Source organism: Thunnus maccoyii, chromosome 21 (genome assembly GCF_910596095.1).
Source record: "Thunnus maccoyii chromosome 21, fThuMac1.1, whole genome shotgun sequence".
In the NCBI taxonomy this organism is placed as follows: Eukaryota; Metazoa; Chordata; class Actinopteri; order Scombriformes; family Scombridae; genus Thunnus; species Thunnus maccoyii.
The window spans coordinates 16,331,145-16,347,413 of record NC_056553.1 but is presented as its reverse complement, the minus strand read 5'-3'; the positions used below and the strand labels follow the sequence as shown (position 1 = coordinate 16,347,413).

Genomic DNA, 16,269 nt, shown 5'->3' with positions numbered 1-16,269 from the left:
GATGACAAGCACGACACCAATTGATGAACTGTTGTGAAGACTGAAAGAGCCACATTGTGCATTTCTCTCTGCTGAAGTGTCTCACTGGTCCTGAGGTGGAAATTTGTTGTTGCTCTTTGAGGAAGGATGTACTGCAGGTAGGAAAAGGAAAAAAAAAATAGGAGCGGTAACAAAAAGCAAAGATTGGGTGGTTTGCTCTATTAATAACAGGAATTTTAAGTAGATTACACCACACCGTGCCACCAGATTTGGCACTAGATTAGATGTGTGTAAAAATCTTACTATTAGTCGAACCAGTTTTTTTTTTCTGTGCTGATAAAACATTGTTATGCGAACTAATTAAAAAAGCTGTAACCACTCCACTGCATGTGTGATTGATCCTTATATTCTTGCAGGAAAATATCCAGGTATTTAACGCACCCAGTTCATAATCAGGCAACATGAATATTGTATGTACAGGAAATAGCAAACACTAATACGTGCTTTAATCAAACACAAAATGTATTTTGAATTCCTTCAGTAGTTTTTGTGAAAGAGTCACTGTAACTATGGATGAATTTTCAGCATGCTTTTGTCACAGTGGTTCCAAAAATTTCTTCACTTTTGTGGAAAATCTCACTAAAGATCAAAACAGTGCTGTGACACGTTTTATGCAAGTAAATCATGAGCAGCAGTGCCAGTAATGATTAGAAACATGGACAAAATGATACAGTTATGAATATGTGTTTTTCTTTACAACGTGGGGGATTTTATTTTCTGATGTTTGACTAGTTGTGTGTGTTTTTCCAGGAGTGTGTGTTGTTGTAACCGCTGGTCATCTGAGGACAGGTTAGATGGGAAAACAGTCATCATCACCGGAGCCAATACTGGTATTGGCAAAGAGACAGCCAGAGACCTGGCAGGAAGAGGTACTGCACACACTTGTCTGTCCAGCTGTGTGTTTAATTGGCTATCTGTCTCCCATCTGTCTCACTCTATTTCTGGCTCAGTCTTATTGACTTGTTCTTGTGTCTTTGTTGGGTTTTTTTTTCCCACTTTTTTTTTCTTCCTTTTTCACAAACTTTCTAACTCTGACTTACACATTCCACTCCTTTCCATGGAATTAAGAGCTCCTAATGCTTGAGTGGTTTAAAGCTATAAAGCATGATCTTTAACTGGGCCCTCTGTCCTCAGACCTCCACCGTAGAATCCTGCTTACTTGTGCACTTATTCAATGTGATTATATATGCAGCTTTTAGTGGGAAAATCAAGCTGTTTCTAACTTAACCTATATGAGTCTTCTTGTTTATTCTCTATCGTCAAGCGATTTTATTACTTCCTTATAGCTAATTTAACCTTTTACATATATTTTATTAATTTTCAAGAATGCATCCATCCCACAACTAATACCAGAGGCAGATAGGAATTTGTGTTGACCAAAAGCATGAGCAGCGTTTTGCTTAACACTTCACCAACTGAGTGAAAGACAAATAGCAGTGAGGGAAGACAGACGAGGCATCAAGGGGACAGAGGGAGCATTGTGAGGGTCTGCTCCCCTCCCGAGCCAGACAGGCAACAAAAGAGAGATGGGAGGGTGCACCCAGCAGTGCACACACGCACACACACACACACACACACACATGCAGCGTGTGTGATATGAAAACTGGTTCTGCATACATGATTCAGTTTGTTCATTCGGCTGCACTCGAGAGGCTCAGCATGGCATCTACCTCCTCTTTTGGAAAACAACCACCATGCATTTGTGTGTGTGTGTGTGTGTGTGTGTGTGTGTGTGTGTTTTTTTTACATACATGTTCAAAAATTTGCTTTGAGGGCAAGCAGGGATCATGTTTTGTCATATGTGACCAACAAATAAAACATGAAATAAAATTAATATTGATACAGAACAACATGAGAGATATGAAAAGTAAAAAAAACAAAAAAAACCCAAAGATATGACAGAAAGAATGATCACTGCCAGAGGAAAGTAATAACACTGTGGTTCTTGTTTCTGGAGAATTCTCTGTCAAATTACGGCATCACCTTTCAGTAAATGGGATTATGTAATACACTGATGACAACATAATTAGATTTGCTTAGAGATTTGTGAGAAAAGTCGGTTGCCCTCGGGCACAGCATCCTACCAGGGATATCAAACTGAATCTCAACCTTTGTTTTTTAGGTGCATTTACCATGTTGACCAAGTGAAATATGCATATTACTGAAAATGAAATATGCATATTACTGAAAATGAAATATGCATATTACTCATCCATGAAAAAAGTTGATGTTTGATTATTGAAATGAGGGGGTGCTATCATAATTACATATTAATAAATGTTTGAATTTTCACAATATGTGCAGGCATGACTCATGTCATTATTTGCATTTTGCCCCTATTTGCACACTGACATTATTTATACATGCATGACACTGTGTAATCATCTGATGGATGATCTTTAACTTGACTCAGTGTAACCCTCCGTTCTCGCAGTTTGTTTACTGTTTTATTTGACTGAGTGAACTTGGCTACCGCAGAAATGTGGGAACAATTGGGTTTTCCCACATGGGAACAGCAGGAGAGAAACAAAGACACTGTGATGGGATACAGACGCTATGCTCCAACTGATTAATGGCTCTCCTCCTCCATAATTGCTGTGCACTGCTGCTATTTTGTATGTGTGTGTGTGTGTGTGAGTGTGTGGTGTTGAGGTGGTGGGGGTGGGGGGGGAGTTGTCTGTCTATTTGTGAGTTTGTGTGGGTATGCATGCGTGTTTTTGTGTGTCTGTGGGTGAGAGAGGGAGTGAGTGTGTGTGTGTGTCTCCTCAAAGGCCCCTTTCTGGGCTCATTAAGGAGAATGCATCGTAATTTGCGTCAGAGGCGAATGAGAATGGGAGAGTTGAGAGGGACTTGTGCTCATGTGAGCGGAGCGGTTGGCTAAATGAGATGCTGAGTGAGTTCAGAAAACATTAGAGGATGATCAGAAGTACACTGAGAGATTTAGGTACTTCCACTTTAATTAACATGTGTAGCTCTGGATGCCTGCAAATGAGGAAAGCTTTAGTACTTTTGAGGTAATAAGCTGTGAAGGATTAAAAGAATATTTACCTTAATATATGAGTTTATATGAATGGTATAACGGAAAAGCTGTAAAAATATCTGTTATCTTTGTACTGTGATTTGTCATGATTGAATTGCAGCACAAATTTAAAGCCTCAACTAAAACAATAACAGAGCTCACATGTCCAGCTGTCCATCTTCTGTATACTTGCTTATTCTTAGTGATTCTTATGTCCCCAGTCTATTATGGACACTTGCAACTCGCACTGTACTGTGGATGCAACTTGAAATATATTATCTCAACCATTCTCCCTTGTTTCTCAGGTGCACGTATCATCATGGCGTGCAGGGACCTGGAGAGGGCAGAGGAGGCCAGGTCGGACATTTTGGAAGACACAGGAAATGAGAACGTGGTTATCAGGAAACTGGATCTGTCTGACACCAGGTCTATTAGAGCCTTTGCTGAAATCATCAACAAAGGTAGCTAACAGACCATTGATATCATTATTTTTTTGATGATTAATGTATTTGGTTGGCAGATTTGCTTGCTTCACAACTCAAAAAGTATTTTTTAGACTCATGCGGGGCAGATTCAGAGGGGGAGGATATCAGCTCTTGTATGGTCATTACTGTACTGCACATACGTTGATGTTTCTGGGAAATATTTTGACTAACTCTTCACTATATTGCAATGTTCTTTTTAGAGGAGAAACAAGTGAATATCCTGATAAACAATGCAGGCATCATGATGTGTCCCTACTCCAAGACTGCTGATGGGTTTGAAATGCAGTTAGGAGTCAATCATTTGGGTAAGTCATTTTGGAAGTTAAATTATTTTACAGTCTATCTTTGAGTGTTTTTATTTGACATATTTTGTGGTATTAACAAGCTGCACAGAACATGTACAACCAAGCTGACCAACATATCAGCTAGGAAAATGAACCAGAGTTACTGTTTTCTTCAAGCTGTCAGTATTTCCCATGTATTGGACCATGGCATTCTTCCAAATGATCTTTTCCTCGGTGGTATTTTTGTCACAGGCTGACAGAGACAAGAACACGCTGTGCTTGAGCATGGTCACCCACACACATATGCGCACACACACACACAAATACATACACATACACATATATATGTGTACAGCCACGAACTTCCTTTACGTGTATATATGTACCTTCAATGGGGATAAACTCGGCTTAAGTCAACAGTAAAACAGGAAACAGAGAACAATAGTGGGGAGAACAAAAACACTTAAACCAAACCCTAAAGTGTCCCTCCATATGTGACGGTTGTGGCACTGTGAATCCTACACAAAGTCAGTCTTTGCAAATATTTTCCATTGCTTCATTTTATCTCAAGTTAGTCGGTGTATGAAATGACATACTGTGATACTGTACTTATCCTATCAGTAGGAATAAATTGTTAGATAGAGTGAGTTGTTGATGACAATTCTAGCCAGCTCTATGGGTGGCAATTTCCACCCATAGAGCTCATAATGAGGCTGAATGTTTGGCAAACAAGAGAATTGTTTTGTGAGAAACAGTAGGCAAAGAGATTAAGCAGTTGCACCAATTGTACATGCAGGACATCAAGATAAGAATGACATGTTCTCTATGTTAGACTTCAAATAGTTGTTTTCAGTCAGCTTGCCAACTCCATCTGTGCGTGTGTGGTCATTATGACCATCTTATCAGCATCATAGAATCACATGGAGTCAAAAGTACACCACAAACTAAAGATACAGCAATATTATCATGATGTATACCTTTAACCCTGCATAGAGAGTGAGAACGCTGGTCGTGGCGAGAGATCAGAGGAGACCACTACAAAAACTGTTACAGAGAGATCAGACAACTTTGACCCTGCATGTTTCAGGAATAGCTACACAACTACAGTATAACAATCAAAACAACTGTAAGAAGCAAATTAAAGCTGTGCATAATGTGCACTTTATAGGAGCTCTCTGTAATTCTGTCTTTTTGATGAAAAATTACATGATGTGGTGTGTTTTTTTCAGTTTCTGGTGATTGGCTGGTAGTAGGACACACTAGTGTATGTCTCCTCTCACATTTGAATAGGAAAAAATGCCAACAGAGGATGTATTTGGTTGTGAAAGTATCAACTACTAAAAGCCTCCTTCTTTTTCTCTTTGCACGACTTCTCAGCACAGGAAATGTATCAAATTATTTTGTGTTCAGTGGGTGAATCACCCAGTCATATCTGTTTATGCTTGTACTCCAGATATACTCCAGATTGGATTATCACACCTCCTGCGGTGTATAAATTGATCACAGGGTGGTGTAGTCACCTCACTGTATGAGAGTGTGAGACAATAACCTTAAAATATCTCCTGACTTTCCTAAGGTCACTTCCTGTTGACTTACCTGCTGCTGGACCTCATAAAGCGGTCAGCCCCGGCCCGTATTGTTGTTGTGGCATCGGTGGCCCACACCTGGACTGGGCTTCACCTGGACGACATCAACAGTGAAAGGAGTTACGATACCATGAAGGCCTACGGACAGAGCAAGCTGGCGAACGTCCTCTTTGCACGTTCACTAGCGAAACAATTGCAAGGTGAGAAGTTTTCAAGGAATAATCGCTTATGTACATGTCACAAAGAAGTAAATAATTAACTACAGATTTTTGTTTTAAGTATGATTCACTAATTTGTCTTCTAGCCACAATGTAGGCATAAACGACTTAACACACAAACACACATAAGTGTTTGTGCATGTTAAATTGTTTTTTTTTTCTTGTTCTGAGGTTGCACAACAATTACATATGAATCTGATTTTCACTGGAAACGACTGAGCCATTTTGTTGAATCCATTGTTCTTTTGTTTTGTTATTTTAGCTTAATGGCCAAGAAATGAAAGAAATTGCTTTAATATGACAACTCAGCAGTGAGTCAGTTCATTCTCTAGACCTGGAATTTCCAAAACTGAGTCCATTATGATTTTAACTCAGAAACAAACAGATGAAGAAGACATTAAAGGTAAAATGTAAAAAAGTTAATATGGCTATTCTATTTTAATTTACAAATATAATGGTGTATGCTCAGTCACTGAAACAGCTACTTTTTCAACAAGAGGCATGTTTTGCACAGAACTATGTGTGAATTGTATGTAAAATTATAGGAGAATATGCAGATACGAACTAAAACTTGTTTGCATGTGTTGACATGAATATGTGTGTAGGTGGTTATGCACATACTTGTATGCGTGTTGCAGGTACAGGGGTGAGCGTGTTCTCTCTGCACCCGGGTGTGGTGCAGTCTGACCTGTGGAGGCACCAGCACCAGTGTATCCAGGTGGCAGTGAAGATCTTCAGGGTTTTCACCAAGACAACAGTGGAGGGAGCGCAGACCACCATCTACTGTGCCGTACAGCCAGGCCTGGAGAGTCAGAGTGGAGGGTACTTCAGGTACAAAGTGAATTTCAGCTAACCGACAATTGGTTATACAAGTGCTTTAAGTGTGCTGGCTTCATGCTGCTCAGTATTTCTACCTGCTGACAAACAAAAGGTCATGCTGTACTGTATGTAGTTGAGAGTTAACAATTTTATTCTTATTTAACAAACACAATGGAGCACACAGTGAGTAATGGCCATTCTCTGTCCTTATGTGTGTTCAGTGACTGTGCTCCCGCAAGCTGCTCAAGAACTGCTTCTGATGATGATTTGGCTCAGAAACTGTGGGACATCAGCTGCAACATGCTTGGCATCACCTGGCAGTGAATAGCTGCAAATGAACTATACAGGGAAGCATATTGTATGCTACTGTATGTATACACATCATCATTCAAACAGCACTGTTAAGCACTTTTATAGAGACATTAATGTTACTGTTACTGTTGTGGAAAAGATGCACAGTATTTTATGTCTTTAAGTACAGAATAGTCCAAAAGATTTTTGACCCACATGACAAACTGTTAGAATTCACTGGCAGTATTTTTTGCAGAATTTGAAAAATGTTTAAACAATTTTGAACTGTATTTTTACTGACTTTCACTATCTGAAGTGGGCATTCTTAGTTTAGTTGGTTTTGTATCTTGAGTGCAGATATTGTCTATCTTTTAAAGATGTTAGCTTGATAGGCTCACTTTATGTCTGCAGTCAGTTTAGCTCAAGTGTGACAGTGGGATAGTTTTTGACATTGAAGAGAACAGTGTGGCTTCAAACTGTCTCCAAAATGACTTTATCAAAGAAATAACTAAATGAAATACTGTACCACATGGCACACGTATAGTATTGTGATTGACAATTGAGACATGTAATAGGAAGTGAGTACATTTCTGCTTTTAGAATAGCACTTAGAAAATCTTAATGTAGATTTATTGATTACTAAAAATGAATGAATTAATGTGCTTTTGTTGGACAGTTTTGTGTTATGCAATATGCAGTTTCAGCTGAGGAAGCTTCAGACTAACAACATTCTCTATGATGTGGCTGTATTGAGGTGATATGTGTCAGCATGTTGGAGTTTTCAGCACAGCTGAATATGTTAATGTGACATATCTTCTATATACAGTGGTGGAAGAAGTACTCAGATCCTTTACTTAGGTAAAAGTACCAACACAGCAACGTCAAAATACTCCATTACAAGTAAAAGACCTGCAAGAAAAATCCCACTTAAGTAAAAGTACATATGTATTAGCAGCAAAATATAGTTAAAGTATTAAAGTAAAAGTAGTGGTTTGGTCTCTCTGACTGATATATTATTATATATGACATCATGAGGTTATTAATACTGAAGTATCAGTTTGTAAGCAGCATGTTACTGTTGTAGCTGCTGGAGGTAGATCTAGTTTGAACTACTTTATATACAGTTCGCTAGTTTAGTCCAGTGGTTCCTAACATAGAGGTCGGGTCCCTCCAAAGGGTCACCAGATAAATCAGAGGGGTTATGAGATGATTAATGGGAGAGGAAAGAAGAAAAAACAAAGTTCTGATACACAAATCTGTTTTCAGTTTTTGGACTTTTTCTCTAATCTTTGATTTTGGTGAAATATTGGATCATTTGAATATTTATTTAAATGAAACCATGTGAGAAGTTTAGAGGGAAAAATGACAGTTTGATGATGCCAAAAAGGTTGGAAACCACGGGTTTAATCTTTATCAATGTGTTGTATTTTAAATGCTTGTTATATTATCCATTGTGTCAAATCTTCATTTGAAAAGTAACTGAAGCTGTCAGATAAATGTAGTGGAGTAGAGAGTACAGTATTTCCCTCTGAAATGTAGTGGTGTGGAAGTATGAAGCAGCATAAAATGAAAATACTCTAGTAAATTGCAAGTACCTCAAAAATGTACTTAAGTACAGTACTTGAGTAAATGTACGTAGTTACTTTCCACCACTGTATACTGTCTACAATTTGTACATAGTGTAAACAATCAATCATACAGCAAAGTTCTGCTTTTTTTGTTACTTTTAAGAGTTACTATATACAGTATGTGGATTCTGAGTATATTTATGTGATGTTACCATTTTCCATGTTCTTGGGTTGACATTTCCAGAAGCAGTAACATGTGATTATGGGATGCATTTCACCTTTGAGGGTGAAGAGATTAGGTAAGCTTAGTGTATTAATATTTAGAGAATAGGGGTCTTAAAGTCTTAGCCAGTACCACCCAAACAAATGACTGAATTGTAATGTGACTTGCTCCATATGATCAATTCATTAAAGTGACAAAAGTAAAAAAAAGAAAAGAAAAGAAAAGAAAAAAAGAGTTTGGAGACTTGTGTTATGTATGCAAAGCAATGTTAGGTTTTATTCACTGGTCTAATAGATGGATGCCTCATTAATGAATGGTAAACAGTATGAAGAATGCAGTGGACTGCACCACATGGACTTTTTTGTACTACTTTGGCACTTTTGAGTATTTATTTTGTGGAACAAAGATAAAGAGAAATCATCTAATTAGAAACCATATCTTAATCTAAATCACATGAGGGAGTATGTAAGACCAAAGGAATGTGGCATGAGCAAGTGGAGTGGCTACAGGAGTGTGACCAATGCTCCCTCAGAGTGTGGGATTAAGACTAAGGCCTAATTGATCACAAATAACTACCCGATCAGTCATCAGTCCTTTGTTCAGTGAAATGTACTCTATTTTCAGAAACAGATTTGAAATCTGTTACATGACAGTTAACGAACTGACAATAAAAATATTGCTTTATTACATAGAATTGTATTATATACTCTGCACAAGTGCATTGGCTGACTTATAAGTGTAAATGTCATATACTTATTATGACAACCAGTGGAGGCAACAGGGAGATCAAAATATAAAAAAGAATATTTGATTAAAATAAACCATTACCTAATGTCAGTATTATTTATAAAATATTTTTTCTCTCTTCTTTGGAAAAAATCCATTATTGAAATTCTGTTTAAAATGCTTCAACAGCGACACCTGCAGGGCAGGAGGAGAAAGGGCAGTGTGTGTGAAGTGGTGGTGGGGGAGAGTGGGGGGGCGCTGGGGGAGTGGGGGACAGAGGAGGATGGGCTCATGCTGTCCTCCGCAGGGCGGGATCTCTTACATGGATTTAATGTACTTCATTTTTTTCATGCTAATCTATGATTGGCCAAGATACTCCTAACCAATCACCAACCAGAATGTAATATTGACATCGCGTTAGTCCAATGATAGTTTCCAGATTTCATCTTCAATTCACTCCACTGTAAGGTAGAGTAGCAGCAGTAGATAATGAGCAGTGGATAGCACCTTGTGTTAGCCAATGCAACAGTTAGCTTGTTGTAGCAGCCTGAAGGAGTCTTCATACATCCATGGAAGGACTGTTAAGGACTATTGTTAAGCTAACAGTAGGATGGATTTGGACTGTGCAGCGCAGCAGCGGGAGGACGTCGCCTGGGAGGCTGGAGAGAGAAACAACCGGAGAAACAACCAGGAGAGTTAGCTTGTTTGTCGTTGTAGCTAATGATATCAGACTGGTTAAGCAGCAGCCATAAAGTTCTGTTAACTAACAAACAAGATGACCAACAGCTACAAATGGACGTTATGACATGGTTACTTAATCTCCATGAAAGAAAGAAGAAGACGTCAGATACAGCTTCTCTCTCTGTGTCCCTTTGGTCGCTAATTTCATCTCTGATGGTTAAATGTCTCTATGGCTGTTGTGTTAATTTATCTCCTTAACAAGAATGCAGCATATATATATATATATATATATATATATATATATATATATATATATATATAATGTGTTGTGGGTAGTTTGCTTGTTGAAGTTACAGTGAGCTGTCTGGACTCACTCATTCATTTGGAATTGATTCAGTTTTTAATTGAGTGGTTGTTCAGTCACCTGTTGGTGTTGTGTGATTTGTGATTGAGTGTGCAAGAGGTCTGGCTCCTTGTTGAGACAATTTTTATCAGTTCGTTTTTAAGCTGAGTCGTATATTGAGTATTGAGTAAAGTAACTAGAATAACAAGTGTTAACTAGTGGTGTAACGGATCGTAGTTGATCCGTGATCCGTACGATGGCCCCACACGGTTCGGCACCCATGTGAACTGTGGATTAATTGCAAAATTTAATGTCTCATTTAAGACAAAGAAAAACAACTGCTGTAAGTACAAGTCATGGACAGACAGCGTGTCGCTAATAGGGATTTTTAAGAGTGACGATCAAACCAGCATCTAACGGGTCCGAGGTGACGTCTGCAGGTATGTTTACCTGCTGTTTAATGTGCTGCAGCTGAGCAGCTAATTAGCTACGTAACGTTAGCTGCTAATTGACGTTAGCGGTGCACTTTTCCCGCTGAATGTTAGTTTTGTGGCTCGGTCAACAAGCTGCAGGACAACACGAGTGTTCATGTTTCTAAGTTATCAAGTTTTGATGATGTGGACAGAGGCTGTTTCATTCACTAACGTGTTTACAAGAGGAAGGTATCATGCTTCATATTGCAATTTAATTTAACAATAATTGAGCATTGATATTTTATATAATTTAAGATTTTATTTAAACATTGGACATCTTGAATGTCATTTTCATTTCAAGACCATGGGCAAGAGTTCCTTGCTGTCCCTTGCTGTAAGTCTGTTACAGAATAAATGGAAAACAACATTTTATTTGTCTCTCCCCCTTTTTTTCCTTCTGATCCTTAAAATGATCTGATCCGTGACTCAAATCCGTGATACGATCCGAACCGTGAGTTTTGTGATCCGTTGCACCCCTAGTGTTAACATGTCAGCTTTGTATACTATATTTTGTATGTCGTCCACATAGATAAGAGTGTGTAAGTCATGTATTTGATACATGCATTAATACTTTCTGATGTGAACCTACACTTCATATATTTCTGTATACTAAGAAAATACATAGGAAATATGTGTAAATCATGTGATATGTTGTCTGTTTTTGATGAGAACATAAATTTGTTGTAACAATAGAACAATACTATAAATTTGAATTTCACTTTGTTGGTAAAATGACACTTTCTGAACCACTCCACCAGCTAAAATGAGCACTTCTTTGTTTAGAAACAATATGTATAAATGTCTTTAAAGAAGCAGCCTCAGGGGTTTTTGTTTTTGAAAGCAAATTGATTTATTGGCATATAAAATTGCCCCCTACGCCTCCGATTTCATCAGGTGGGGTACAATGATATAGTTTGATGCGGTTTATTGTAAGATTCCATGTTGGTTTTCCTCCTGTCCTCCCCACTTTTTTGAGTCACCAGCTGCCACTGATGACAACTGACCCTAATATTTACGTAACATGAGATGCTACGAGCCCTTCATAGAGACAGAAGATGGTCCTCTAAATTTTCTATTTAGATAAGAACCTACATAATATACATGTGCATCCCAAAAACGTGTAGAGGGAAGGCATTTTGATTGTACAAACTAATAGTGAAATAGTTTTCTATTCATTACACAAGATATTTATAGAAGCCAGGGATTTTGGTATTGGGTAATTCATTGCCATGTGAAATAATAGGTAGGCAACATTTAATCCACTTAATTCTCCATTGGGTGGGATAAAGAGCAATAAATGTAACTTTTAAATTGACAACTCCTGTGTCAGAACAGAGTAAAATTAGTTAGACCATACCAAGAAGCATGTGTCTGTTAGTAACCTCCCAGTCTGTAGGTGTCAGTGTGGACAATTATTCAAGCTCAAAGAAATAAGACAGAGACGATCCTGCGCATGCGCGTGTAAAGTATACGTCAGCTCTTCTCCATTAACCGTCTTCTCAGAGCTACGTGGCCCTCACTCCTCGGACTGTCTTCTCGTCAAACACGACCTCAGACTCGGTAAGTGCCACTCAATTAAATATTGTTGTATTTTTAAATAAAAGTATAACCCACAAATTGGTGTTAGACGTTGCCTTTCATTGGTTTTGTTGGTTGGTTGTCCAGCGAACCCTAACGTTACGTCGACATGATAGCTTTTCTTACAATAGCAACTAGGAAGGAAAGAGATGCTATCCTAACTATCTTCAAATCATGATTTCCAATGATAAGAGCACGTTTCTTTTTTATATACTGTTTAATATTTGTTGGGAAAAGAGAAAATTCACGGTATATTTGCGATTATAAGGTTGTGGGAGTCATAAAAAAGCTCTACGTCAGCACTGAGAGCAGTCCAAGCTTGAGCTTTAACACTGACTTTGTTTTGTTTTTCTTATTGCTTGCAGCCTAAACACCATGGATCAGGTAATGCAGTTTGTTGAGCCCAGCCGGCAGTTCGTCAAAGACTCAATAAGGCTCGTAAAAAGATGCACAAAACCCGACAGAAAAGGTAGGTTCATACTTTGGCCCAGTCTTTGTTCAGTCTAACTACTCACTGTCAAGTCCTAGCTGCTCGGCTAACACATTTAAGATCCAAAGAGCATGATGAGTAATTGTCTCCATGAGGGGTAATTTGATTTTTGTTGTAGTTTAATATTGATTGTTTCTGCCCTTGTCAGAATTCCAGAAAATTGCCATGGCCACAGCGATTGGGTTTGCCATCATGGGCTTCATCGGCTTCTTCGTCAAACTCATTCACATCCCCATCAACAACATCATTGTGTAAGTAGTAGAAGTAACACACACATTATTTACAAGGGGAATTTTATCCCACAGTTGTTGTCTGATGTTATTTTTACAGTTAATTTGTTAAAAATGGTGAAATAGGTAGTGTTAATGATGTATTCAAGAGAAACAGTGACGAGGTGGCCCTAGAAGAGACAGGGGTTTGTCTTGATTAGATCACTGCTCTGTCCAGGAAGGCTTTTATCTAAACTTCTAACCCCAAGCACCTCACTGATATTAGTGGTGATTCCTCAGACAGAGAGTGATTTACTAATTTATGTCATTAATTATCCTACCTGCTCCCTCTTCTCTGGGAGTGGGTAAATGTCTGTACCAACTGACTGCAAAGATACACAACAATCAAATTGGATATGCAGGAATTGAATACATTTTATGTTTATCCATCTGTGGAGCAATGTGGCAAGTTTATTCATCAGTATTTTACACACTATATAAAAATCCATGTATTCTGTTATATGTGTAGTCTGATACTGGTCTGAAAAATTAAGATTTTAATATTTTAAAAACCATGTATTTATCTGAACAGGTCTCTAGAATCATTTAGATACTCTGTTTTATTTTCAATAGGAAAACCCACCAAAGTGTGACTCCATAATGGCAGCATTTTATGAACCTTAAATTTTGTATAGTGTTAAACCTCTTGCCCCAACGCTTTACAGACCACAAAATACAGTAAATTTAAAATGTTTATACTGTTCCACAAAAGCAAACTGCAGTAACTACACTAACAATGAAACTGAGAAAAATGGCTTCATTATCTATATAACCAAACTATTATTACTCTGTACTATGATCAGGTTAGCTGATAATATATGGATAAAGTAAGAGTTCCTAGCAGAGAACACAAAGATTCTGTTGTTTGGATTGTCCTGAAAAGGGCATTAATTAACAGTTTGGACAGCTGTTGCAAAGCACAGCCTGGTTTTTGGTTGGATTTTGTAGTTACTGCAGTTTTTACATTTATTTTCTCTAAGATAGAGCAAGAATTAAATTAGACAATTTGTAACAAGATAAAACTGATATTTAAAAGTCCAATTTCTGTCATAACTCAATTTTGACAAAAATGTAGTCACTGTTTTTTATTTTTTACTTTTTAGCCTCTTATTGACAAAACTACCAGCAGTGATAATTAAAAATTATAGCAATTTAATGACTCTGAAGATAATCCACTTTTGTTTTTAATTAACATGAGCACAAACCATTGTTTTTATATCAGGTTTATCTTTTGCACTATTTTTTGTACATAAATGATCAAATGAAACTTATCAAAACAAAAACCATGAATGTTTGGCACATTATACAGTAGGCATTAATACAATGATGAAGTCATTTTCAGAGCAAACACACTGTTTAAATTCATGATTTTACTTGTGTGCACAGCAAGAGATAACTTCAAATTCCATGCATTTAGGTTATTATAATAACCAGATTATCCAGTATCACAAAGTGCGTTTGGAGTTGATTGTCTGTTTTCCAAAGAAAATTATGGTATGATGCAACATTTTATACTAACACTGCCCTTCTGTTTTCTTCCAGTGGTGGTTAAATCCTGGTCAAACAAGAACACAAACTGCAAAACCCGGGGACAGGAGACGATGGTGAAAAGTGTTTATGGGGCTGGTGTGACAGGGGACTGAAGGGATGGCATTTTTACATTCTGTGCACAACATTTATATTTCGCTGTGTAAATAAAACAATGGAAACCCACAGACTGATTTGTCCTGTGTATTCCAATACCCTTGCTGCCATAAAAATATGTCTGCAATGGTTGGTTTTTATTCATTTTTGACTCTCAGAAGTACAATATTTACCCCTCATATAAAGGCACAAATAGTTTGAAACTGATTGGAACAGATTGAGGAGGACTATAGTCCAAGGCACATAAGTTATGATCTGCAGGCTCCCACAAGTATTGAAAGGAAGACATCAGAGCTTAAGATGATCTGTATGTAGGTATGGTGATCAATCTTTCCTGTAATTATCTTAAATTTGTCTGATATTAAATTATGCAGTTTTAATTAAAGAAACCAGATGTTGGTATGAAGTAAGGCCTGGTGTTCTCTGGTCAGTATGAGGTGCATATTCATTTGCAGGGATTAAATTCTATACAGTGAATTTTGAGTGTAACCTTGAGAAAATGAAGAAGCACAGGATGTCAAAGTTCTATAAAAAAAAAAAACCCAAGTGTTACTTGAATACAGTAAAAATAGACATCTTTGACATAGGTGGACAATATAATAAAATAAAAAAGGCTCCTTGGTCAGTTTTAAAATTTGCACCAGTGCTTACCAAGTCATGACTATGATAACATTTCTTTAAAGAAGTTTTATCATAGCACAACTGTAGAACAGCATTACATGTTCTAACAAGTCAAATATTGACTCATTAAAAGGATCCTCTTCTGTGTCATTCACTATCGTTCTGGATGCCCATGCTCCAAAGCAGAGGCTGGTCTGTGGTCACAGTTACAGGCTTTCTGGGGTTTCCAGGGGCAACTGGCTCGTAAGTGTTGGAGGTGCTCACCAGCTTCCCAAACTGCAGGACCTGGTTATCTGGACAAAGGAGACAGAGACATAATAGCCATTAATGCAGCAGTGATGACCGCCTGCTGAGTGATAATGTAGCATCACATTACCGACACTTTAAATTGTTAAACGATTTAGTGAGTTAAATAAGGTAATTAGTTTCCAATGTAATTAGTTATGTTGTAGATTCACATAGCCTTTGGTAGCAACTGTGTGTCAAGGCCTCATTAGAGAGGATGTGGTCTAGAAAAGTTTGTATCCCTGTGTAGCTGAGACGAGGTGGTCCACATGACTTTGCTTTGTGTTTGAGCACAGAAATTTGGACCTAGCGAGGCTGTCTGAGGCCACACAAGGTTCACAGCCAAACTACACACACACACACACACACAGAGAAACTCAAAGGCTATTATGCTAAGGCCACTGAGCATACTCTCACTTTGTGGTTACTGAAGTGCTAACAAATCCTCTCAAAGCGAATCCTTCAGCTGCCACTAACAGGAAAGATGACCACTGAGGTGTGCGAGCCACATGAGGCTTCTTTTTATTTGGCATCCTTTATAATGACAAGCAGTGATTGAAGGAGACAGTGGCCTACAAAAAAAGGAGCAGATACACTTTTAGAGTAATTTTTCACCCATATGATGAT

At 37.9% G+C, this 16,269-nt stretch overlaps 3 protein-coding genes across 4 annotated transcripts in view; 2 read left to right on the top strand and 1 right to left on the bottom strand.

Moving 5' to 3' along the window:
• Positions 1 to 20: 20 nt before the first annotated feature.
• Positions 21 to 7,542, top strand: zgc:112332 (uncharacterized protein LOC553712 homolog). Its single transcript, XM_042400065.1, has 7 exons — positions 21 to 137; positions 790 to 908; positions 3,364 to 3,519; positions 3,744 to 3,848; positions 5,404 to 5,613; positions 6,270 to 6,462; positions 6,672 to 7,542. Exons 1-7 carry the CDS (start codon positions 127 to 129, stop codon positions 6,772 to 6,774), a joined length of 897 nt encoding a protein of 298 aa, XP_042255999.1. The 5' UTR covers positions 21 to 126; the 3' UTR covers positions 6,775 to 7,542.
• Positions 7,543 to 12,204: 4,662 nt separating this feature from the next.
• sec61g (SEC61 translocon subunit gamma) lies at positions 12,205 to 14,807 on the top strand. The gene is made up of 4 exons (XM_042398898.1): positions 12,205 to 12,315; positions 12,699 to 12,802; positions 12,972 to 13,074; positions 14,635 to 14,807. Exons 2-4 carry the CDS (start codon positions 12,709 to 12,711, stop codon positions 14,642 to 14,644), a joined length of 207 nt encoding a protein of 68 aa, XP_042254832.1. The 5' UTR covers positions 12,205 to 12,315; positions 12,699 to 12,708; the 3' UTR covers positions 14,645 to 14,807.
• Positions 14,808 to 14,900: 93 nt separating this feature from the next.
• tpk1 (thiamin pyrophosphokinase 1) overlaps positions 14,901 to 16,269 on the bottom strand; it is a 71,774-nt gene continuing 70,405 nt past the window's right edge. For both annotated transcript variants that reach the window (XM_042398895.1, XM_042398896.1), the window contains exon 9: positions 14,901 to 15,650. In XM_042398895.1, the coding sequence (XP_042254829.1) occupies positions 15,505 to 15,650 (146 nt within the window). In that variant the 3' untranslated portion in view covers positions 14,901 to 15,504. The remainder of the gene's footprint in view (positions 15,651 to 16,269) is intronic.

Coding starts and splice junctions, on each gene's coding strand:
- zgc:112332 (XM_042400065.1), top strand. Junction 3,520..3,743: donor TGCTGAAATCATCAACAAAG/GTAGCTAACAGA, acceptor TGTTCTTTTTAG/AGGAGAAACAAGTGAATATC. Junction 3,849..5,403: donor GTTAGGAGTCAATCATTTGG/GTAAGTCATTTT, acceptor GACTTTCCTAAG/GTCACTTCCTGTTGACTTAC.
- sec61g (XM_042398898.1), top strand. CDS start 12,709: ATGGATCAGGTAATGCAGTTTGTTGAGCCCAGCCGGCAGTTCGTCAAA. Junction 12,803..12,971: donor CACAAAACCCGACAGAAAAG/GTAGGTTCATAC, acceptor TGCCCTTGTCAG/AATTCCAGAAAATTGCCATG.